Source organism: Pristiophorus japonicus, chromosome 3 (genome assembly GCF_044704955.1).
Source record: "Pristiophorus japonicus isolate sPriJap1 chromosome 3, sPriJap1.hap1, whole genome shotgun sequence".
Classification (NCBI taxonomy): Eukaryota; Metazoa; Chordata; class Chondrichthyes; family Pristiophoridae; genus Pristiophorus; species Pristiophorus japonicus.
In genome coordinates this window covers 48,319,008-48,343,406 of record NC_091979.1, presented here as the reverse complement: position 1 = coordinate 48,343,406, position 24,399 = coordinate 48,319,008, and the positions used below count along the sequence as shown (strand labels likewise).

Sequence of the window (24,399 nt, the reverse complement as noted above, 5' to 3'; positions counted from 1 at the left end):
GACTTGGACAGGTTAGGTGAGTGGGCAAATGCATGGCAGATGCGGTATAATGTGGATAAATATGAGGCTATCCACTTTGGGGGCAAAAATGTGAAGACAGAATATTATCTGAATGGCGGCAGATTAGGAAAAGGGGAGGTGCAACGAGACCTAGGTGTCAAGGTTCATCAGTCATTGAAAGTTGGCATGCAGGTACAGCAGGCGGTGAAGAAGGCAAATGGCCTTCATAGCTAGGGGATTTGAGTATAGGAACAGGGAGGTCTTACTGCAGTTGTACAGGGCCTTGGTGAGGCCTCACCTGGAATATTGTGTTCAGTTTTGGTCTCCTAATCTGAGGAAGGACGTTCTTTCTATTGAGGGAGTGCAGTGAAGGTTCACCAGATTGATTCCCGGGATGGCTGGACTGACATATGAGGAGAGACTGGATCATCTGGGCCTTTATACATTGGAGTTTAGAAAGATGAGAGGGGATCTCAGAAACATATAAGATTCTGACGGGACTGGACAGGTTAGATGCGGGTAGAATGTTCCCGCTGTTGGGGAAGTCCAGAACCAGAGAACATAGTCTTAGGATAAGGGGTAGGCCATTTAGGACTGAGATGAGGAGAAACTTCTTCACTCAGAGAGTTGTTAATCTGTGGAATTTCCTGCCACAGAGAGTTGTTGATGCCAGTTCATTGGATATATTCAAGAGGGAGTTAGATATGGCCCTTACTGCTAAGGGGATCAAGGGGTATGGAGAGAAAGCAGGAAAGGGGTACTGAGGGAATGATCAGCCATGATCTTATTGAATGGTGGTGCAGGTTCGAAGGGCCGAATGGCCTACTCTGCACCTATTTTCTATGTTTCGATGTTTCTATGTAATTCAGTTCCCATTGTAGAATGAAGAATAGGTCACATTAATGGGAGTATTGTCAAAGTTGTCCACGGTGTTACCATTGGCCTCAGAATGCCTATAATTATTTTGCAGAGACTCGCAACACTAGAGGCTCTCTCATGGAACTGACGGTTTGGTAGCATAGTGGTTTGGTCTCTGGATTACTAGTCCAGTAACATGAGTTCAAATCCCACCACGGCAGCTGGGGAATTTAAATTCAATTAATTTAATCTGGAATGAAATGCTACTATCAGTAATCATAGAATAATAGAAATTTACAGCACGGAAGGATGCCATTTCGGCCCATCGTGTCCGCGCTGGCCGATCAAGAGCGATCCAGCCTAATCCGACTTTCCAGCTCTTGGTCTGTAGGTTAGGGCATTTCAAGTGCATATCCAAGTACTTATTAAATGTGATGAGGGTTTCTGCCTCTACCACTCTTTCAGGCAGTGAGTTCCAGACCCCCACCACCCTCTGAGTGAAGAAATTTCCCCACATATCTCATCTAAACCTCCCCCCAATTACTTTAAATCTACGCTCACTGGTTGTTGAACCCTCTGCCAAAGAAAACAGGTCCTTCTTATCCACTCTATCCAGGCCCCTCATAATTTTATACACCTCAATCAGGTCTCCCCTCAGCCTCCTCTGTTCCAAAGAAAACAGACCTAGCATCTCCAATATTCCTCATAGCCAAAATTCTCTAGTCCAGGCAACATTCTTGTAAATCTCCTCTACACCCTTTCCAGTGCAATCACATCTTTCCTGTAATGTTTTGACCAGAACTACACACAGTACTCCAGCTGCGGCCTAAACAGTGTTTTATACGGTTCAAGCATAACCCCCCTGCTCTTTTATTCCATGCCTTGACGAATAAAGGCAAATATTCCATATGCCTTCTTAACCACCTTATCTGCCTGGCCTGCTATCTTCAGGGATCTGTGGACCTGCACTCCAAGGTCCCTTTGTTCCTCTACACTTTTCAGTGTCCTACCATTTAATGGGGCCAAAATTCAAGGTCCGGATAAGGCCCGTTACCACTGTTTTGTGGTGGCCATGCAGTGAAATCGAGTGGCCGCCGTTTTGTAGTCGATTGGCCGCCCCGACCCAAATTTAGCTCGTGGATTTTTCGGCCTGTCCCCACTTCCGCCCTGCTGCTGCTGACTGCCGCAAGCGCATCATCAAAGTGCGCACCGCTGGTCTCCCGCACCTCCAGCACCCTCCACCCCAAATTTACCTGAAAAAATCCTAACTCCGCTGCGTGGTGTCCCCAGCAGCTTTTTCTGTCAGTGCACCTTGTTCTATGTGTGCGCGGCATGGCAGCGCGGTGGCCCTTCAAAGGGAGGGCGCACTGCCGCGGCCGCCATGTTTTTCTTTTTGCCGGCCGACTTCCCGATCTGCCGACCAATTATTGCCCCTGGTTCGGTGGCAGCCTGGCACCCCCTCTTGGGTGCCAGGCTGTTGGCCTGGCCGAAACACTCCCTGGTGGCCCAGTGACCGAAACTAAATGATCGCCGAATCTCTCCCCTTTAATAGAAACATAGAAACATAGAAAATAGGTGCAAGAGTAGGCCATTCAGCCCTTCGAGCCTGCACCGCCATTCAATGAGTTCATGGCTGAACATGCAACTTCAGTACCCCATTCCTGCTTTCTCGCCATACCCCTTGATTCTCCCTAGTAGTGAGGACTACATCTAACTCCTTTTTGAATATATTCAGTGAAATGGCCTCAACTACTTTCTGTGGTAGAGAATTCCACAGATTCACCACTCTCTGGGTGAAGAAGTTTCTCCTCATCTCGGTCCTAAATAGCTTACCCCTTATCCTTAGACTGTGACCACTGGTTCTGGACTTCCCCAACATTGGGAACATTCTTCCTGCATCTAACCTGTCTAAACCCGTCAGAATTTTAAACGTTTCTTTAGAGATCCCCTCTCATTCTTCTGAACTCCAGTGAATACAAGCCCAGTTGATCCAGTCTTTCTTGATATGTCAGTCCCGCCATCCCGGGAATCAGTCTGGTGAACCTTCGCTGCACTCCCTCAATAGCAAGAATGTCCTTCCTCAAGTTAGGAGACCAAAACTGTACACAATACTCCAGGTGTGGCCTCACCAAGGCCCTATACAACTGTAGTAACACCTCCCTGCACCTATACTCAAATCCCCTCGCTATGAAGGCCAACATGCCATTTGCTTTCTTAACCGCCTGCTGTACCTGCATGCCAACCTTCAATGACTGATGTACCATGACACCCAGGTCTCGTTGCACCTCCCCTTTTCCTAATCTGCCACCATTCAGATAATAGTCTGTCTCTCTCTTTTTACCACCAAAGTGGATAACCTCACATTTATCCACATCATACTTCATCTGCCATGCATTTGCCCACTCACCTAACCGATCCAAGTCACTCTGCAGCCTCATAGCATCCTCCTCGCTGCTCACACTGCCACCCAACTTAGTGTCATCCGCAAATTTGGAGATACTACATTTAATCCCCTCAACTAAATCATTAATGTACAATGTAAACAACTGGGGCCCCAGCACAGAACCTTGCGGTACCCCACTAGTCACTGCCTGCCATTCTGAAAAGTACCCATTTACTCCTACTCTCTGCTTCCTGTCTGACAACCAGTTCTCAATCCATGTCAGCACACTACCCCCAATCCCATGTGCTTTAACGTTGCACATTAATCCCTTGTGTGGGACCTTGTCGAAAGCCTTCTGAAAGTCCAAATACACCACATCAACTGGTTCTCCCTTGTCCACTCTCCTGGAAACATCCTCAAAAAATTCCAGATTTGTCAAGCATGATTTCCCTTTCATAAATCCATGCTGACTTGGTCCTATCATGTCGCCTCTTTCCAAATGCGCTGCTATGACATCCTTAATAATTGATTCCATCATTTTACCCACTACCGATGTCAGGCTGACCGGTCTATAATTCCCTATTTTCTCTCTCCCTCCTTTTTTAAAAATGGAGGGGAGAGACGTGGTGATGCACATGGTGAAGTCAGCACCGCTCTGCCGCTGAGTGACAGTGGCGGAGACTCGATCCCGCCCCAACTTCCCCCCCTCACCAGGACTTACCGCTGCACTTCCGCCCCCCCCCCATTAAGACCGACTTCCGGTCCGACGCTAAAAAAAGTTCAAAGTGCAGAAAATTGATTGGAAAGCCGTCTCATCGCACCCGGCGGTAAAAAATCGTAGGTGCGCCAGCTATCTGACATGCCTGAATTTCGGTCGCATTGTATAATCCCTTGCCTTGTTAGACCTCCCCAAATGTATTACCTCACACTTATCCGGATTGAATTTCATTTACGACTGTTCTGATCACCTGACCAGTTCATTGATATCTTCCTGCAGTCTGCAGCTTTCTTACATAATAACATAAGAAATAGGAGCAGGAGTAGGCCATTTGGCCCCTCGAGCCTGCTCCGCCATTTAATATGATCATGGCTGATCCGATCATGTACTCAGGTCCACTTCCCTGCTCGTTCCCCATAACCCCTTATTTCCTTATCGGTTAAGAAACTGTCTATCTCTGTCTTAAATTTATTCAATGTCCCAGCTTCCACAGCTCTCTGAGGTAGCAAATTCCATAGATTTACAACCGTCTGAGAGAAGAAATTCCACCTCATCTCAGTGTTAAATGGGCGGCCCCTTATTCTAAGATCATGCCCTCTAGTCTAGTCTCCCCTATCAGTGGAAACATTCTCTCTGCATCCACCTTGTCAAGCCCCCTCATAATCTTATACATTTTAATAAGATCACCTCTCATTCTTCTGACTAGCAATGAGTAGAGACCCAACCTACTCAACCTTTCCTCATATGTCAGCCCCCTCATTTCCGGAATCAACCTACTGAACCTTCTCAGAACTGCCTCCAAAGCAAGTATATCCTTTCATAAATATGGAAACCATAACTGCATGCAGTATTCCAGGTGTGGTCTCACCAATACGCTGTACAACTGTAACAAGACTTCCCTGCTTTTATACTCCATCCCCTTTGCAATAAAGGCCGAGATTCAATTGGCCTTCCTGATCACTTGCTGTACCTGCATACTAACTTTTTGTGTTTCATGCACCAGGACTCCCAGGTCCCACTGTACTGCAGCACTTTGCACTCTTTCTCCCTTTAAATAATAACTTGCTCTCCAATTTATTTCTGCCAAAGTGCATAACCTCACACTTTTCAACATTATACTCCATCTGCCAAATCTTTGGCCACTCACTTAGCCTGTCTATGTCCTTTTGCAGATTTTTTGTGTCCTCCTCACACATTGCTTTTCCTCCCATCTTTATATCATCAGCAAACTTGGCTACATTACACTCGGTCCCTTCAGCGAAGTTGTTAATATAGATTGTAAATTATTGGGGTCCCAGCACTGATCCCTGCGGCACCCCATTAGTTACTGATTACCAACCCGAGAATGAACCATTTATCCCGACTCTTTGTTTTCTGTTAGTTAGGAGTTCTGTACTCCAATATGTATAGGCTCAACCTATCCTCTTAAGTCAACCCCCTCATCTCCGGAATCAACATCGTGAAGTATATCCTTCCTTAAATACGGAGACCAAAACTGTACGCAATACTCCAGGTTTGGCCGCATCAATATCCTGTACAGTTGTAGCAGGACTTCTCTGCTTTTATGTTCTATCCCCCTTGCAAAAAAGACCAACATTCCATTTACCTTCCTGATTACTTGCTGTAACTGCATACTAACTTTTTATGTTTCATGCACAAGGATCCCCAGGTCCCTTTATACTGCAGCACTTTGCAATTTTTCTCCATTGATATTTAAATTTGCTTTTCTATTTTTTCTGACAAAGTGGATAACCTCACATTTTCCCACATCATACTCCATCTGCCAAATGTTTGCCCACTCACTTAGACTGTCTATATTCCTTTGCAGATTTTTTGTGTCCTCCTCACAATTTGCTTTCCCACCCATCTTTGTATCATCAGCACACTTGGCTACATTACACTCCGTCTCTTCATCCAAGTCATTAATATGGATTGTAAATAGTTGATGACCCAGCACCGATCCCTGCGGCACCCCCACTAGTCACTGTTTGCCAACCGGAAAATGACCCATTTATCCCAACTGTCTGGTTTCTATTCATAAGCCAATCCTTTATCCATGCTAATATATTGCCCCCAAACTCCGTGAGCTTTTATCTTGTGCAGTAATCTCTTATGTGGCACCTTATCGAATGCCTTCTGGAAATCCAAATACACCACATCCACTGGTTCCCCCTTATCCACCCTCTTCAAAGAACTCCAGCAAATTTGGCAAACATGATTTCCCTTTCATAAAACCATGCTGACTCTGTTTGATTGAATCAAGCTTTTCCAAATGTCCCGCTACTGCTTCCTTAATAATGGACTCCAGCATTTTCCCAACGACAGATGTTAGGCTAATTGGTCTATAGTTTCCTGGTTTTTGCCTGCCTCTTTTTTTAAATAGGCGCATTACATTTGCGGTTTTCCAATCTGCTGGGACCGCCCCAGAATCCAGGGAATTTTGGTAGATTACAACCAATGCATCCACTATCTCTGCAGTCACTTCTCTTAAGACCCTAGGATGTAAGGCATCAAGTCCAGGGGATTTGTCTGCCTTTAGTCCCATTATTTTACCTAGTACTACTTCATTAGTGATACCTAACCATAGTTCCTTGATTATCCGCTATTGGGATGTTTTTAGTGTCTTCCACCATGAAGACTGATACAAAATATTTGTTCAACGTCTCTGCCATTTCCCTGTTCTCCATTATTAATTCCCCAGTCTCTTCCTCCAGGGACCAACATTTACTTTAGCCACTCTTTTCCTTTTTATGTCCCTGTATAAACTCTTACTATCTGTTTTTATATTTAGTGCTAGTTTACTTTCATGATCTATCTTCCCTCTCTTAATGATTTTTTTAGTCGTTCCATGCTAGCTTTTAAAAATTTCCCAAACCCCTGGCCTCCCACTAGTCTTGGCCACAGTATATGCCTTTGTGTTCAATTTGATACCCTCCCTTATTTCCTTAGTTAGCCATGGATGGTTATCGCTTCTCTTACAGTCTTTCCTTCTCATTGGGATATATTTTTGTTTCGAGTTATGAAATATCTCCGTAAATGTCTGCCAGTGCTCATCAACCGTCCCATACTTTAGTCTATTTTCCCAGACCACTTTAGCCAACTCTGTCCTCATACCTTTGTAGTCTCCTTTATTTAAGCTTAGGACCCTGGTTTGAGAACCAACTTTCTCACCCTCCAACTGAATTTGAAATTCAACCACATTATGGTCACTCATTCCTAGAGGACCTTTTACTACGATATCATTTATTAATCCTGCCTCATTACACAGTACGAGATCTAAGCTAGCCAGCTCCCTGGTTGGTTCCGCAATGTACTGTTCAAGGAAACTATCCCGGATACATGCTATGATCTCCTCCTCAAGGCTATCCTGGCCAATTTGCTTTGTCCAATCAATATGAAGGTTAAAATCACCCATGATTATTGCCGTTCCTTTATTACAAGGAGCCATTATTTCTTGATTTATACTCCGTCCAGCGGTGTAACTACTTTTAGGGGGCCTATAGACTATGCCCACCAGCGACTTTTCCTCCTTATTATTCCTTATCTCCACCCAAACTGATTCAACATCTTGATCCTCTGAGCCAATATCATTTCTCACTAATACTGATCCCATCCTTTATTAACTTATTCTTCTTCATTATTAACCACACAGCCTATTTTAGTGTCATCTGCAAACTTCTTAATCATACCCCCAACATTGAAGTCCAAGTCATTGATATATATGTCACTAAAAGCAAGGGACCCAGCAATGAGCCCTGCGGAACCCCACTGGATACAGCCTTCTAGTTACAAAAACACCCATCAAACATTACCCTTTGCTTCCTGCCTCTGAGCCAATTTTGGATCCAACTTGCCATTTTGCCCTGGATCCCATGGGCTTTTACTTTCGTGACCAGTCTGCTATGTGGGACCTTATCAAAAGCTTTGCTAAAATCCATATACACTACTTGTAATGATGACCGTGAAATTACCGGATTGTCGTAAAAGCCCATCTGGTTCACTAATATAAGGAAATCTGCTGTCCTGACGCGGTCTGGCCTATAAGTGACTCCAGACTCACAGCAATGTGGTTAACTCTTAACTGCCCTCTGAAATGGCCGAGCAAATAACTCCATTTTATTCACCTCCACCTTCTCATGGGCAATTCGGGATGGGCAATAAATGCTGGCCTTGTCAGCGACGAATAAAAAAAATAAGAAAGCACATGACCAGAAAAGACTCTGAAGTCCATCTGACCGCTCTCAAAAACTAGTACCTCTGAATTGCTCATCCCCTCAAATATCTAGCCTTCAATGTTTCCAGCTAGTCTGTCTTTCACCATCTTCTGTATAAAGTAGTTCAATCTAAACAGTCTATACATTGCCCTCTTTCTAAGCTTGAGCTCTTGTCCCCTGGTTCTAGAGTTTCTCGATGGGTTTTATGTTCCTGCTCTACTTGGAAACGAGGCGCAGTACAAGTCCCTGCCGTCATTGCAAATAATTATAGCAGCCACTTATGCTGCTGTCACACCTGCATGGTATGTGCATGTTTCTGTGCCCCTTCCCTCACAGTGTCACAAGGTCTTGGGCCTGTGCTGAATCAGTCAATCTCAGCCAGAGTGACAGTGGAAATGCTGCATTTGGCTGCATTTACCCACTGCTGGGACTAGGGAGGGTAAAGTAAAAAATCTGCCAGTGTTTCCGCTCCTGGTTGTTGTCCAATGGCCATTGCAGGAACATGCACGCATGTGGATTCCAGGTGCAGACAAGACCAAGCTTGTATCTGAACATTTATCTCATCCCAGTTGAAAATTCTGTTGATCCTGACTGTGGAATGATTACTTAGGTGAGGCATCATGGAGCAATCAGCAGTGGTGGGGCGTTCACCAATTATGTGCCTTCAGAAGAGAGGGGAGAAATACAAACAGACAAATAGCGTCCCTACAGTCCTGATACTTCGAACACTTCTGAATATCACTTCCGACCTGCATAGTGACCTTTTGCGTTCACCTTGATGGCATTAACTAGGTTGTTAGGGTAGCAGAATAAAATTAAAACTGGAAGTTGTTGAACGGCATATAAAAGGTAATGCCCGTAATGGCCACAAGGTGGCATTTAATGCATACTTAAAAAAGGAAATGTCCCTAACATGCTTTCGTTTAAGATCAATTTAGCCAATGGATGCAAGTCATCTAAGCTTTTGGGAAGGCCAAATTCCTTATTAGATTCCTTTTTATTACAACCAGGCAACAGAGTCCAGATAGATGGCAGCTTTAACTTCAGCCCTTGACAGGTCTCCTGCTCAGATTTATCAACAAAACAATGAAGCCCAAATTATCTTTGCCAGGCCTGGGAATGCTTTTTGCATATGGCTGATGGTGAAGTTGTTAGAACAGAGCTTGAGATGAAGTGATTTTACATCACAAACGTGGTACTCTTCCAGTTGTCAGCACTCCATGTAAAGAACCTGCCCCCGGAGACTCAACATGGACCTCACAAGCTCCTCCAACCATAGATGTTTATAGCACACAAGAAGGCCATTCAGCTCATCGTGTATGTGGCAGCTCTTTGCTGGAACAATCCAAAACTGATCCCATTGCCCCACTCTCTCAGCTGTCTACAAATATTCAATTATCCCTCTCCCGTTGCAAAAGTAAAAGCAGAAATGCAGATTCCTTCTCTTTTAGTGATGAGAAATTTGATTCTGCAGTCTTGGTTTGGAGCGAAAGAAAGAGGGAAACAAAGTAAGCTGAGCACAGCACATAGACATCGTGGCCCCTGAGCACGTCTGCGTGAGTACCTTTTTGACCATGTGAAACTATAGGGAGCGTGGCCAAAAAATAGTTTCTTCTTCATGATCAGCCATGATCTTATTGAATGGTGGTGCAGGGCCAAAGGGCTGAATTGCCTACTCCTATTTTCTATGTTTCTGTGTTTTATACGGCCTTTCTCCAGACGCTATCGGAGACAATGGAATCAATTTTAGCTGCCTTCTCCTGGAGTTAATCGGGTCCGCACCCTGACTGCCCCGTTAACACGGCGATGTGACCGACTCCATTTTGAAAGGGGCCTACCTCTGGGTGTCCAAAGCGCCTGCCTGTTTCAAGTGATAGGCTCCTTTTAATATGGAAATCGTGGTCCTATGACAGTAAATATAGGCGCAGACCCAGTTTCACAGGCGATGGAACCGAAGAGGCTCGCCAAAGGTTAGTTATGAATGATTTTTGTGGGTCTCAAAGGAGCAGGAGCTAAAATAATCTAGGTTGCTGCCACCTTGGGAGGGCCACCCCATCTCAATTGTGACCCTCTCTTTCCTCCCCCCCCCCCCCCTCACACCGGCCCCACAACTTACCTTGCTGGTGTCTGCACCGGCCTGATTTTGAAGCTTCAGTCTGGCGAGCTGCACCAGGACTCCTGTTTTCTCCCCAGAGCTCACCTTTTGGATTTAAATGAGACCTTGGCCTCAAAATCGCAGGGAGCCTCTTCACTGCTGGAATGGGCGGCTGACCAGCGCCTGCTCCACCAATCAGTCAAAGTAGCCCAATGTGCAGTATCACCCTGCTATTTGTGGTTTTCCCCCCCCCCCCCCCCATCAGGCTAGGCACTGCTTCTGTGCTCTGTGATTGATGCACATCAGGTAGGTAATCTTTTCGCATTATAAATTCCAATGGTCACATTTATAATGGAAAATGGCTAAGTAAACATGTCACACTGTAACGAATGAAAGAAGGGAATCCCCATTTATGCTTATGGAAACCCCAAAAAGTACATCTACACAAAATAAATTTAAAAAATTACATATTTAAAATTAATTAAAATGGCATTTAATTAAATATTTAAAACTAAAATCAAATTTTTTTGAAAAATAAATTTGCATGTTTTAAAGGGGCTCATAATAAACTGACCTTATTGTACAGATTTTTTAGTGTATAAATGATCGATTAAATTATTTTTTAAACTCTTACACTGGTCAAAGCAGGCCTTGCATCTGCTTTTACGAGGCATAGGAATTTCACGGGCATTCGCTGGGCAGGACTCTTCGCCCGCGGATGCCGTTTTCCCAGGGATGCATTGGATCTTCTTGACAGATCACAAGTTCCGGGTTTTCGCGCATGCGCTTCGCACACGAAAACCCAGACGATGCTCAGCCCTTATGGGCACGTGCGCACTTTGAACGTGCCCGTAGGGGTTGCAGTTTACCGCCCTTTATATTTGAAGTTTAGTCTGCTTTGTAGACAAATACGATAGTCAATTTGTGCATAGGAAGATCCCATAAACAGCGCTGCGATAAATGACCAGATGATCTCTCTTGGCGACGTTGGTTGAGGGGTGAATGTTGGGCAGGACGCCGGCAGAATTCTCTACTCTGCTTCAAATAGTTGCATGGGGATTTTTTATGTCCATCTAAGAGGGCAGGCAAAGCCTTGTTTTAACGTTTCATCCTACACCTCCGACAGCGGTGACTGAAGTGTCAGCCTAGATTATGTGCTCAAATCCTGGAGTGAAACTTGAATCCACAACCCTCTGACTTGGACAACAGAGCTACCAATGAGCCACGGCTGACATTTAGAAAAAAAATCAGGATAAGAGTCTTAAAGTGAGTGGGACAGACAGCAGGGGAGTAAACCTCATCTCGGAGATAAAGGATAACGATGTAGATTACAGGAAGCTTCAAAAGGAAACAGCCTGCTGTAAATGTGAGGAGCAGTGAATAAACTATCCACTGCCATGCACTACAATAAATTGCCTTGCATTATGGCAGCAAAATATCATATGGACAACTTATTTAATAAAAAGGTTTGCACTGATGCTATCAATATGCTTGCCAGTAAAATTTGATAGGTCAGTTGCTAAGCAACGTCTCCTGCAACACTTGAGTAGAAGGAACTGCTTTAAATTTTCCTGTGACTTTATCCTATCCTACAACAAAACTCTCTAAAATCTGCAGTTATTTATTAATGCGGCAGCTGTAATGTCTGTTTTGATTATTTGAAACTAAGGTTGGTGTGTGCAATTGCCTACAGCTGTGAAAGGAAAGTTCATTCTTGCAGACATCAGAAGGTTGCGTGCGTGAGAGCAATGTTTATCGGCCCAGCAGGGCGAGCCTCTTCTGCCTTTTAGATGTTGTAATTTTGGTGTGAATTGTTACGTAATGATAATGGCTAGCAGTTGTTACAAGTCTATAATGCAAGCCATTCTGCAGACGGCAGAAATTGCTTTTGCTTTGCTCTTGTAGTTCTTCACCTAAAATAGAGCCCTGAGATTTAATTACAGCCTTGAACTCACAGCCAGCTATTGTATATCGTCTGTTAAAGAAGTTTTTTTTTTCCTCTCCTTTTTTCTTGTGTACAATACCTACTGGGAGCTGTTGCCAGTTGGAGGTAATTTGACACCAAGGGTTCTTTTCCCAACAAAATAAATCATAATGACAGCACATGATTACCGCTACCTAAATTTATTACTTTCAGTAAATTACCAAGCTTCAGGTACTTGAGTCAACCTGGCAGAAATCCCGTGGGATGAAATTCTCTTGGTAGATGTATTCAGTGAGGAAAGAACAGCATTTAAGGTTTTCTACGGAATACTGCACACAAATGGCACTTTGACAAAAGCGGAAGAGTGAGCAAGGGAAACAAGGCAGTACCGATGAGGGACTTCAACTTGTCCAATATACACGAAGAATAATCAAGTGGGAAAGACTCTCTGGGGCTGAAATTGTCCCTTTTTAATACCACGTTAGCACCTCCAGGGGGCGCAATGAGGTTTTCTCCAGGGGCGAGGGGGTGATTGCGCCTCCCACAAAATTGCCCCGGAGCGATGTGCCGGGGGCGATGTGCCGGTAGTGCTGCATCCTGCGATTAGCGCCCCGGGCCAGCGCATACTCGGCGATGACGTTATCGGCCGTGCCTGCCGACCTCTTGCCATCCTGTGCGGACCCCTTTGCGTCCCGTGGGGGAAATTGGCCTGCGGGACGCGAGGCTGGCGGACATCTGCCGCTGGAGCGTCCCTTAAAGGCGAGGCCTTTAGCGCCCCGGGCTGCCATTTTATTTTGCCAGCTGACTCTTGCATCGGCCCAACAATGGCGGCCCTCGCATCATGCAGCCCAGCACGCCGGAATGGGTGCTGGGCCGCTGGGGCCCGGTCGTTCGCGTCCCTGGTGGCCCAGTGGCTGGCTACTAAAGGGCCTGCAGAGTGCGCAGCGGTCCTCCCCGTTAACTCGCTCTGGCCTCCTGAGTGTCGCGCTGGACTCAGCGCCACGTTCGCGTCCTGCTTCACTTCCTTGGAAGGGCGCGTGTGCCCAATTCTGCGTCGGGAGTGTGTCTTCCGGGGCCGGGAGATAAAAGTTGCGGCCCGGAAGATTACCACCCCCAATCAGGGCGCGGGGCAATTTCGGCCCCTCTGAGTTTGTCATTGTAGCGCATGATAGCTGTGTGTGCAGAGAGCTCAGGAGAGGATTCTATCTTCTAGACCCAGTTTTTATGAGTGACCTAGACACTTATCAGGGAGTAGATTTCAGAAGTAGACCTGCTAGGTGACAATGACTGTTGCGTGATAACATTCACACGACTATGTCAATAGCACAAATATGTAACAAAACCCAAGTATATAACTTCAGATGGGCACACTTTGGTGGAAAGTGTGCACAACTCCAGAAAAAAAAAATTTTTGGAATAAAAGGACTCTTTTCCAAAACATTGGGGCTAAGTTTGACTTCGGGCAATAGTGTAAGACAAGTGATATCAAATCAGCTGCCCGTTATATATCTCTCCCAATTTTAATCCAGAGGGATGTATAAGAGCCGGCTGAGCTGCTATCACCCATTTTATACAATCGCTCAAAGTCAAAATTACCCCCATAATGTGGGACTTGCAGGACAAGAACGCACCAAAGTGCATAGAATGCACAAAAGGACATAGACAGGCTAAGTGAGTGGGCAAAAATTTGGCAGATGGAGTATAATGTTGGAAAGTGTGAGGTCATGCACTTTGGCAGAAAAAATCAAAGAGCAAGTTATTATTTATATGGAGAAAGATTGCAAAGTGCTGCAGCACATGAAACACAAAAGGATAGAAATCATAGAAATTTACAGCACGGAAGGAGGCCATTTCGGTCATCGTGTCTGTGCTGGCCGACCAAAAGCTATCTAGCCGAATCCCACTTTTCAGCTCTTGGTCCGTAGCCCTGTAGGTTACAGCACTTTAAGTGCACATTCAAGTATCTTTTAAATGTGGTGAGGGTTCCTGCCTCTATCACCTTTTCAGGCAGTGAGTTCCAGCCTCCCACCACTCTCTGGGTGAAGAAATTTCCCCTCATATTTCCTCTAAACCTCCCCCCAATTTCTTTAAATCTATGCCCCCTAGTTGTTGATCTCTCTGCCAAGGGAAACAGGTCATTCCTATCCACTCTATCCACGCCCCTCATAATTTTATACACCTCAATCAGTCAATCAGGTCTCCCCTCAGCCTCCTCTGTTCCAAAGAAAACAGACCCAGCATTTCCAATCTTTCCTCATAGCCAAAATTCTCCAGTCCAGGCAACATTCTTGTAAATCTCCTCTAAACCCTTTCCAGTGCAATCACATCTTTCCTGTAAGTGGTGACCAGAATTGCACGTGGTACTCCAGCTGCAGCCTAACCAGTGTTTTATACAGTTCAAGCATAACCTCCTTGCTCTTGTATTCCATGCCTCGACTAATAAAGGCAAGAATGCCATATGCCTTCTTAATCACCTTGTCTACCTGGCCTACTACCTTCAGGGATTTGTGGACCTGCACTCTAAGGTCCCTTTGATCCTCTACACTTTTCAGTGTCATACCATTTAATGTGTACAACCAACGATCAGGAAGGCCAATGGTATCTTGGCCTTTATTGCAAAGGGGATGGAGTATAAAAGCAGGGAAGTCTTACTACAGCTATATAAGGTATTGGTGAGGCCACATCTGGAATACTGCGTGCAGTTTTGGTTTCCATATTTATGAAAGGATATACTTGCTTTGGAGGCAGTTCAGAGAAGGTTCACCAGGTTGATTCCGGGGATAAGGAGGTTGACTTATAAGGAAAGGTTGAGTAGGTTGGGCCTCTGCTCATTGGAATTCAGAAAAATGGGAGGTGATATCATCAAAACGTATAAGATTATGAGGGGGCTTGACAAGGTGGATGCAGAGAGGATGTTTTCACTGATGGGGGAGACTAGAACTAGAGGGCATGATCTTAGAATAAGTGGCCGCCCATTTAAAACAGAGATGAGGAGAAATTTCTTCGCTCAGAGGGTTGTAAATCTGTGGAATTCACTGCCTCAGAGAGCTGTGGAAGCTGGGGCATTGAATACATTTAAGACAGAAGTAGACAGTTTCTTAAACGATAAGGGGATATGGGGAGCGGGCGGGGAAGTGGACCTGAGTCCATGATCAGATCAGCCATGATCTTATTGAATGGCGGAGCAGGCTCGAAGGGCCATATGGCCTACTCCTGCTCCTATTTCTTATGTTCTTGTGTTCAAAGTACAGCAAAGGCAAAGTTAATAAAAATGCATCAAAATTGGTCAACAGATGAATCGAAAGGGAGATGGGGTGGGGTGGTGGGAATTAAAGCTTGTAGGGAGAGGACGAGTATTGGACTGAGATTATACGAAGTAGCCAAGAAAGAGATTTGGGGTGCCAGGTGAAATCTGGAAAGGGACATAAGAGCAGAGTCAACATACGGTGCCAAAAACTTTCCCAACACATGCTAGAAATAGTGGATGCATTGGTGATCATTTTCCAACAGTCTATCGACTCTGTTCCTATGGACTGGAGGGTAGCTAATGTAACACCACTGTTTAAAAAAGGAGGGAGAGAGAAAATGGGGAATTATAGACTGGTTAGCCTGAAATCAGTAGAGGGAAAAATGTTGGAATCAATTAATAAAAATGAAATAGCAGCGCATTTGGAAAGCAGTGACAGGATCGGGCCAAGTCAGCATGGATTTATGAAAGGGAAATCATGCTTGACACATCTTCTAGAATTTTTTGAGGATGTAACTAGTAGAGTGGATAAGGGAGAACCTGGTGTGGTGTATTTGTACTTTCAAACAGTTTTTGACAAGGCCCCACACAAGAGATCAGTGTGCAAAATTAAAGCACATGGTATTGGGGGTAATGTATTGATGTGGATAGAGAACTGGTTGGCAGACAGGAAGCAGAGAGTAGGGATAAATGGGTCCTTCTCAGAATGACAGGCAGTGACTAGTGGGGTGCCACAGGGCTCAGTGCTGGGACCCCAGCTATTTACAATATACATCAATGATTTAGATGAAAGAATTGAGTGTAATATCTCCAAGTTTGCAGATGACACTAAGCTGGGTGGCGATGTGAGCTGTGGGGAGGATGCTAAGAGGCTGCAGGATGACTTGGACAGGTTAGGTGAGTGGACAAATGCATGGCAGATGCAGTATAATGTGGATAAATGTGAGCTTATCCACTTTGGTGGCAAAAACATGAAGACTGAATATTATCTGAATGGTGGCAGATTAGGAAAAGGGGAGGTGCAACGAGACCTGGGTGTCATGGTACATCAGTCATTGAAAGTTGGCATGCAGATACAGCAGGCAGTGAAGAAGGCAAATGGTATGTTGGCCTTCATAGCTAGGGGATTTGAGTATAAGAGCAGGGAGGTCTTACTGCAGTTGTACAGGTCCTTGGTGAGGCCTCACCTGGAAAATTCTGTTCAATTTTGGTCTCCTAATCTGAGGAAGGACGTTCTTGCTATTGAGGTAGAGCAGCGAAGGTTCACCAGACTGATTCCCGGGATGGCGGGACTGACATATGAGGAGAGACAGGATCAACTAGGCCTGTATTCTCTGGAGTTTAGAATAATGAGAGGGGATCTCAGAAACATATAAAATTCTGACGGGACTGGACAGGTTAGATGCAGGAAGAATGTTCCCGATGTTGGGGAACAGGGGTCACAGTCTAAGGATAAGGGGTAAGCCCCAGAACCAGGGATTACAGTCTAAGGATAAGGGGTAAGCCATTTAGAACTGAGATGAGGAGAAACTTCTTCATTCAGAGAGTTGTTAACCTGTACAATTCTCTACCCCAGAGAGTTGTTGGAGCCTGTTCATTAGATATATTCAAGAGGGAGTTAAATATGGCCCTGACGGCTAAAGGGATCAAGGGGCATGGAGAGAAAGCAGGAAAAGGGTACTGAGGTGAATGATCAGCCATGATCTTATTGAATGGTGGTGCATGCTCGAAGGGCCGAATGGCCTACTCCTGCACCTATTTTCTATATTTCTATGTTTCTAACAGCAAAGGGGTAGTCGGGGAAGAAGTGAATACCTGAAGGAATCAATATGGAGTTAAATATGGGATAATAGAAGACTGTTAACCTGCTAAATGACTATTTCTTGGATATCTTTAATGATATATGATCCTCTTGAAAGAAAAAGGAACTTGTAATTGTAAGGTGCAGGACATCCCTTTTGAAGTGCGGTTACTGTTATGTAAATAATTGCAGCAACTAATTTGCCCACAAACAGCAAATTAATAAATAACTGGAAACAAAATTGAGGGGGGAGGGTGGTGGCAGGGGTGTGCAGCTAATAATGCGGAAGACTGCAGCAAAATACAGGAAGACAATATAGCACAATTCAATATAGTAAATGGAGCCCACTTATTCTTTGGAAGGTAGGAAACTAAATAATAATGGAAATAACGTTTATTAATATAGCGCCTTTAACGTAGTAAAATGTCCCAAGGTGCTTCACAACAGTGTTGCAAGAAAAAACAAATAAATTTGACACCGTGCCAAAGAAGGAATTAAGGCAGATGATCGAAAGTTTGTTTGAAGAGGTAGGTTTTAAGGAGCATCTTAAAGGAGGAAAGAGAGGTAGAGAGGCAGAGAGGTTTAGAGAGGAACCTCCACAGCTTAAGGCCCAGGCAGCTGAAGGCACAGCCACCGATGGTTGAGCAGTTATAATGAGGGATGTTCAAGAGGCCAGAATTTGAGGAGCGCAGACATCTTGTGGGGTTGTGAGGCTGAAAAAGATTACAGAGATAGGGAGGGGCAAGACCATGGAGTAATTTGTAAACAAGGATGAGAATTTTGAAATCGAGGCGTTGTTTAACCGAGAGCCAATGTAGGTCAGAAAGCACAGGGGTGATGGGTGATCTTGACTTGGTGCGAGTTAGGACACAAGCTGCTGATTTTTGGATACCGTAGTGTAGAATTTGGGAGGCCGGCCAGGAGTGACTTGGAGTAGTCAAGTCTAGAGGTAACAAAAGCATGAATGAGGATTTCAGCAGGGTCAGAGACAGGCAATGTTACGGTAAAATAGGGTAGAGAAGCATGAGATCTGGGAAATACAGACACATGAATCACTAAAAGTAGCAACACAGGTTGATAAGGCCATAAAAGATGAAAACAAAATACCGATGTTACCAGAATTGAGAGAATGCAACTATTGGGAAAGATTGAGCAAGCTGGGGCTCTTTTTTTCTGGAGAGAAAGACGACTAAGAGGAGAGCCGATAGACATCTTTAAAGTTAAGATGTGGTTCAATAAGCTGGACATGGAGAAACTGTTTCCAGAACAAGGAGGTATAACAGATCAAATAAAGAATTTAGGAGGACGTTCTTTACAGAGGGAGGTGGAAGTTCATGCCGTAAGGAATGGTTGAAGCAGGTAGCATTGATTCATTTCACGGGTGGCTTGATGAGGGAAAATGGAACAGAGGGATTATGGGGGGCAAAACGGAAAGAGGTAATAAGTGGCAGGAAGCTGGTGTGGCATATAAGCACCAGCATAGATCAGTTGTGCCGAATGGGTTGTTTCAGAGCTGTAGAGCCTATGTAATTCCATGTAAAACGTCTTGGCGAATACCAGGAGGACTCCCTGCTCTTCAAATCATACCATGGGATCTTTTTCCTTTCCCTGAATTGGCAGACAGGGCCTTGGTTTAGCATCTTATTCAAAGGAAGGCACCTCCAACAATGCAGCACTCCCTCAGTCCTGCATTAAATGCCATTTTAGATTGTGGTCAAATCCCTGGAGAGGCAGTTGAACCTTATCCTTCTGCAATAAAAACAGAAAATGCTGGAAACACTCAGCAGGTCAGGCAGCATCTGTGGAGGGAGAAACAGAGTTAACATGTCAGGTCGATGACCCTTCATCAGAACTGGAAAAAGTTAGAGATGTAACAGGTTTTTAAGCAAGTGTAGGGGCAGGGAAACATAGAAACATAGAAAATAGGTGCAGGAGTAGGCCATTCGGCCCTTCTAGCCTGCACCGCCATTCAATGAGTTCATGGCTGAACATGCAACTTCAGTACCCCATTCCTGCTTTCTCGCCATACCCCTTGATCCCCCTAGTAGTAAGGGCTACATCTAACTCCCTTTTGAATATATTTAGTGAATTGGTCTCAACAACTTTCTGTGGTAGAGAATTCCACAGGTTCACCACTCTCTGGGTGAAGAAGTTTCTCGTCATCTCGGTCCTAAATGGCTTACCCCTTATCCTTAGACTGTGACCCCTGGTTCTGGACTTCCCCAACATTGGGAACATTCTTCCTGCATCTAACCTGTCTAAACCCATCAGAATTTTAAACGTTTCTATGAGGTCCCCTCTCATTCTTCTGAACTCCAGTGAATACAAGCCCAGTTAATCCAGTCTTTCTTGATAGGTCAGTCCCGCCATCCCGGGAATCAGTCTGGTGAACCTTCGCTGCACTCCCTCAATAGCAAGAATGTCCTTCCTCAGGTTAGGAGACCAAAACTGTACACAATACTCCAGGTGTGGCCTCACCAAGGCCCTGTACAACTGTAGTAACACCTCCCTGCCCCTGTACTCAAATCCCCTCGCTATGAAGGCCAACATGCCATTTGCTTTCTTAACCGCCTGCTGTACCTGCATGCCAGCCTTCAATGACTGATGTACCATGACACCCAAGTCTCGTTGCACCTCCCCTTTTCCTAATCTGTCACCATTCAGATAATAGTCTGTGTCTCTGTTTTTACCACCAAAGTGGATAACCTCACATTTATCCACATTATACTTCATCTGCCATGCATTTGCCCACTCACCTAACCTATCCAAGTCGCTCTGCAGCCTCATAGCATCCTCCTCGCAGCTCACACTGCCACCCAACTTAGTGTCATTCGCAAATTTGGAGATACTACATTTAATCCCCTCGTCTAAATCATTAATGTACAGTGTAAACAGCTGGGGCAGCAGCACAGAACCTTGCGGTACCCCACTAGTCACTGCCTGCCATTCTGAAAAGTCCCCATTTACTCCGACTCTTTGCTTCCTGTCTGACAACCAGTTCTCAATCCATGTCAGCACACTACCCCCAATCCCATGTGCTTTAACTTTGCACATTAATCTCTTGTGTGGGACCTTGTCGAAAGCCTTCTGAAAGTCCAAATATACCACATCAACTGGTTCTCCCTTGTCCACTGTACTGGAAACATCCTCAAAAAATTCCAGAAGATTTGTCAAGCATGATTTCCCTTTCACAAATCCATGCTGACTTGGACCTATCATGTCACTTCTTTCTAAATGTGCTGCTATGACATCCTTAATAATCGATTCCATCATTTTACCCACTACCGATGTCAGGCTGACCAGTCTATAATTCCCTGTTTTCTCTCTTCCTTCCTTTTTTAAAAAGTGGGGTTACATTGGCTACCCTCCACTCGATAGGAACTGATTAGAGTCAATGGAATGTTGGAAAATGACTCAATGCATCCGTTATTTCCAAGGCCACCTCCTTAAGTACTCTGGGATGCAGTCCATCAGGCCCTGGGGATTTATCGGCCTTCAATCCCATCAATTTCCCCAACACAATTTCCCAACTAATAAGGATTTCCCTCAGTTCCTCCTCCTTACTAGACCCTCTGACCCCTTTTATATCCGGAAGGTTGTTTGTGACCTCCTTAGTGAATACCGAACCAAAGTACTTGTTCAATTGGTCCGCCATTTCTTTGTTACCCGTTATGACTTCCCCTGATTCTGACTGCAGGGGACCTACGTTTGTCTTCACTAACCTTTTTCTCTTTAAATATCGATAGAAACTTTTGCAATCCGTCTTAATGTTCCCTGCAAGCTTCTTCTCGTACTCTATTTTCCCTGCCCGAATCAAACCCTTTTTCCTCCTCTGCTGAGTTCTAAATTTCTCCCTGTCCCCGGATTCGCTGCTATTTCTGGCCAATTTGTATGCCACTTCCTTGGCTTTAATACTATCCCTGATTTCCCTTGATAGCCACGGTTGAGCCACCTTCCCTTTTTTATTTTTACGCCAGACAGGAATGTACAATTGTTGTATTTCATCCATGCGGTCTCTAAATGTCTGCCATTGCCCATCCACAGTCAACCCCTTAAGTATCATTCGCCAATCTATCCTAGCTAATTCACACCTCATACCTTCAAAGTTACCCTTCTTTAAGTTCTGGACCATGGTCTCTGAATTAACTGTTTCATTCTCCATCCTAATGCAGAATTCCACCATATTATGGTCACTCTTCCCCAAGGGGCCTCGCACAACGAGATTGCTAATTAATCCTCTCTCATTACACAACACCCAGTCTAAGATGGCCTCCCCCCTAGTTGGTTCCTCGACATATTGGTCTAGAAAACCATCCCTTATGCACTCTAGGAAATCCTCCTCCACCGTATTGCTTCCAGTTTGGTTAGCCCAATCTATGTGCATTTTAAAGTCACCCATTATAACTGCTGCACCTTTATTGCATGCACCCCTAATTTCCTGTTTGATGCCCTCCCCAACATCACTACTACTGTTTGGAGGTCTGTACACAACTCCCACTAACGTTTTTTGCCCTTTGATGTTCTGCAGCTCTACCCATATAGATTCCACATCATCCAAGCTAATGTCCTTCCTAACTATTGCATTAATCTCCTCTTTAACCAGCAATGCTACCCCACCTCCTTTTCCTTTTATTCTATCCTTCCTGAATGTTTGAATACCCCTGGATGTTGAGTTCCCAGCCCTGATCATCCTGGAGCCACGTCTCTGTAATCCCAATCACATCATATTTGTTAACATCTATTTGCACAGTTAATTCATCCACCTTATTACGGATACTCCTTGCATTAAGACACAAAGCCTTCAGGCTTGTTTTTTTAACACTCTTTGTCCTTTTAGAATTTTGCTGTACAGTGGCCCTTTTTGTTCTTTGCCTTGGGTTTCTCTGCCCTCCACTTTTCCTCATCTCCTTTCTGTCTTTTGCTTTTGTCTCCTTTTTGTTTCCCTCTGTCTCCCTGCATTGGTTCCCATCCCCCTGCCATATTAGTTTAACTCCTCCCCAACAGCACAAGCAAACACTCCCCCTAGGACATTGGTTCCGGTCCTGCCCAGGTGCAGACCGTCCGGTTTGTACTGGTCCCACCTCCCCCAGAACCGGTTCCAATGCCCCAGGAATTTGAATCCTTCCCTGCTTACCACTGCTCAAGCCACGTATTCATCTGCGCTATCCTGCGATTCCTACTCTGACTAGCACGTGGCACTGGTAGCAATCCCAAGATTACTACTTTTGAGGTCCTACTTTTTAATTTAGCTCCTAGCTCCATAAATTCGTTTCGTAGGACCTCATTCCTTTTTTTTACCTATATCGTTGGTACCAATGTGCACCACGACAACTGGCTGTTCTCCCTCCCTTTTTGGAATGTCCTGCACCCGCTCCGAGACATCCTTGACCTTTGCACCAGGGAGGCAACATACCATCCTGGAGTCTCGGTTGCGGCCGCAGAAACGCCTATCTATTCCCCTTACAATTGAATCCCCTATCACTATCGCTCTCCCACTCTTTTTCCTGCCCTCCTGTGCAACAGAGCCAGCCACGGTGCCATGAATTTGGCTGCTGCTGCCCCCCCCTGATGAGTCATCCCCCGCAACAGTACCCAAAGCAGTGTATCTGTTTTGCAGGGGGATGACCACAGGGGACCCCTGCACTACCTTCCTTGCACTGCTCTTCCTGCTGGTCTTCCATTCCCTATCTGGCTGTGGACCCTTTACCTGCGGTACGACCAACTCGCTACACGTGCTACTCACGTCATTCTCAGCATCGTGGATGCTCCAGAGTGAATCCACCCTCAGTTCCAACTCCGCAACGCGGTCCGTCAGGAGCTGGAGGCGGATACACTTCCCGCACATGTAGTCGTCAGGAACACTGGTGTTGTCCCTGAGTTCCAACATGGTACAGAGGAGCATAACACATGACCGAGCTGTCCTGCCATGACTTAACTCTTTGATAAGCAACAACAATGCTAAAGTTTACTCACTGTTATAGAAGAGAAAAAAGAAAAACTACTCACCAATCACCAGCCAATCACTTACCCCCTTGGCTGTGACGTCACCTTTCTGTTTCTTTCTACTTTTTTGCCTTCTCCCTGTAGCTGCACCGGTAGGCCTCTCCACGCACCTCCACGACGCTGCTCCCGACTGCCGTCGCGTTGGGCCTTTATAGGCTTCTCGACGACCCCGGAACTCACTCCTCTCCACGCACCTCCTCGACGCTGCTCGGGGGGAGGGGAGGAAAGAACAAAAGGGAAGGTGTCTGTGATCGGGTGGAAGGCAGAAGAGATTAAGAGAAAGAAGGGATGATGGTGCAAGGCAAAAGGAGATGGTAACGGGACAAGTTAAGAAACAAAAGATGAGTCTAGATAGGATATAAATGGAGATGGCAGAATCATCAACAGCTGCTATAGGAAAGAGAAAAAACTCAAAAAAATAAAAAAATAGGGGCAGAGATTATGGTTTGAAATTGTTGAACTTGATGTTGAGTCCAGAAGGCTGTAAAGTGCCTAACCAAAAGATGAGGTGTTGTTCCTCGAGCTTGCGTTGAGCTTCATTGGAACAGCTTATATAGACAATCAATGTTAATGTTCTTTAAACAAAAGGGTCGATGTTTAAGTCCACTCGAGATTTGTGGGAATTCCTTCTCAACTGCATGTCCTGTGCTAGCAAAATAAAATGTTGAAAAATGTTGCTTAAACAAATGGGAATTTCTTTGTTTTCCAGATTGAGGCTTCAGTCTAGCATGCATTACTGACCCAAGACCAACTCATAAACCCTTCAAAAGAAACCTGCATCTAATCATATACATTCTTCGGAATTGTAGTCATAGTACATTGGCTTTTCCGGGGTCAAGATAAGTATGTATAGAACTGCACTCATCCTACTTCACCTAGCCTCATGGATCATATAATGTATTTGTGTGTGAAAATTAATTCCCAGCCTTCTCCAGGATTGTGCTAAGCTAAAAATTATACATTGTATCGCAGTGTCTTAGGAAGAATATTACCTTGTATTGTGAGTTTGATTTTTCTGTATGATAAAATGTTTTATTTTATATTTTTGGGTTGTGGGTGGGCAAACACTGCTGCTAAATTATACATTTTAGGGGAATGAAAAGGTCAAACTTGTGCTTGTAGACTTTTCTAAAAAAAACACTTTGGCAGCATTGGG

General features: G+C 44.9%; 1 protein-coding gene across 1 annotated transcript in view; it reads left to right on the top strand.

Annotated features, from left to right (window-relative positions):
- Positions 1-24,018, top strand: part of kif5c (kinesin family member 5C) — a 279,299-nt gene extending 255,281 nt beyond the window's left edge. The window contains exon 26 of the mRNA XM_070874419.1: positions 23,953-24,018. Within this exon, the coding sequence (XP_070730520.1) occupies position 23,953 (1 nt within the window). The 3' untranslated portion in view covers positions 23,954-24,018. The remainder of the gene's footprint in view (positions 1-23,952) is intronic.
- Positions 24,019-24,399: the final 381 nt, after the last annotated feature.